General features: G+C 53.2%; 1 protein-coding gene across 1 annotated transcript in view; it reads right to left on the bottom strand.

The window, feature by feature from the left end:
• The window catches only part of EMH_0084260 (WD domain-containing protein, putative), a gene marked incomplete at both ends in the record, with an annotated part of 3,097 nt that overhangs the window by 602 nt on the left and 2,104 nt on the right, over positions 1-391 (bottom strand). Inside the window, one exon of the mRNA XM_013500728.1 lies at positions 301-391. Coding sequence (XP_013356182.1) covers positions 301-391 — 91 coding nt within the window. The remainder of the gene's footprint in view (positions 1-300) is intronic.

Below are 391 nucleotides of genomic sequence, written 5' to 3'. Positions count from 1 at the left end.
AGCAAACACAAACAAACCAGAAACACCACAGATACTGAACCCTCATCTCAGGCGCATGCATGCGCGCTGTCTTCATACCAGCAGCAGCAGCAGCAGCAGCAGCAGTAGCAGCAGTAGCAGCAGCAGCAGCAGCAGCAAGCGCAACACGGCAATGCCTAATACTACAGAACAATCAATCAACAGCCTCCACCTTGAACAAAACATCAGTGCTGCTGCTGCTGCAGCTGTATCTGCTGCTGCTGCTGCTGTTTGCTCTTGTCTGCTGCTGCTGCTGCTGCTGCTGCTGCTGCTGCTGCTTACTTGCATCAGAGACTGAGCCTCATCGTTGTCTTCACCATCGGCAGTGATTGCTGCAGCAACATTTTGTAGAGCGTCAGCAGCAGCAGCAGCA

This window comes from Eimeria mitis, genomic scaffold, assembly GCF_000499745.2.
Source record: "Eimeria mitis Houghton genomic scaffold, Emh_scaff5784, whole genome shotgun sequence".
Taxonomy (NCBI): domain Eukaryota; phylum Apicomplexa; class Conoidasida; order Eucoccidiorida; family Eimeriidae; genus Eimeria; species Eimeria mitis.
The sequence above is the reverse complement of the archived record's forward strand: the minus strand, read 5'-3'. Positions and strand labels throughout refer to the sequence as shown.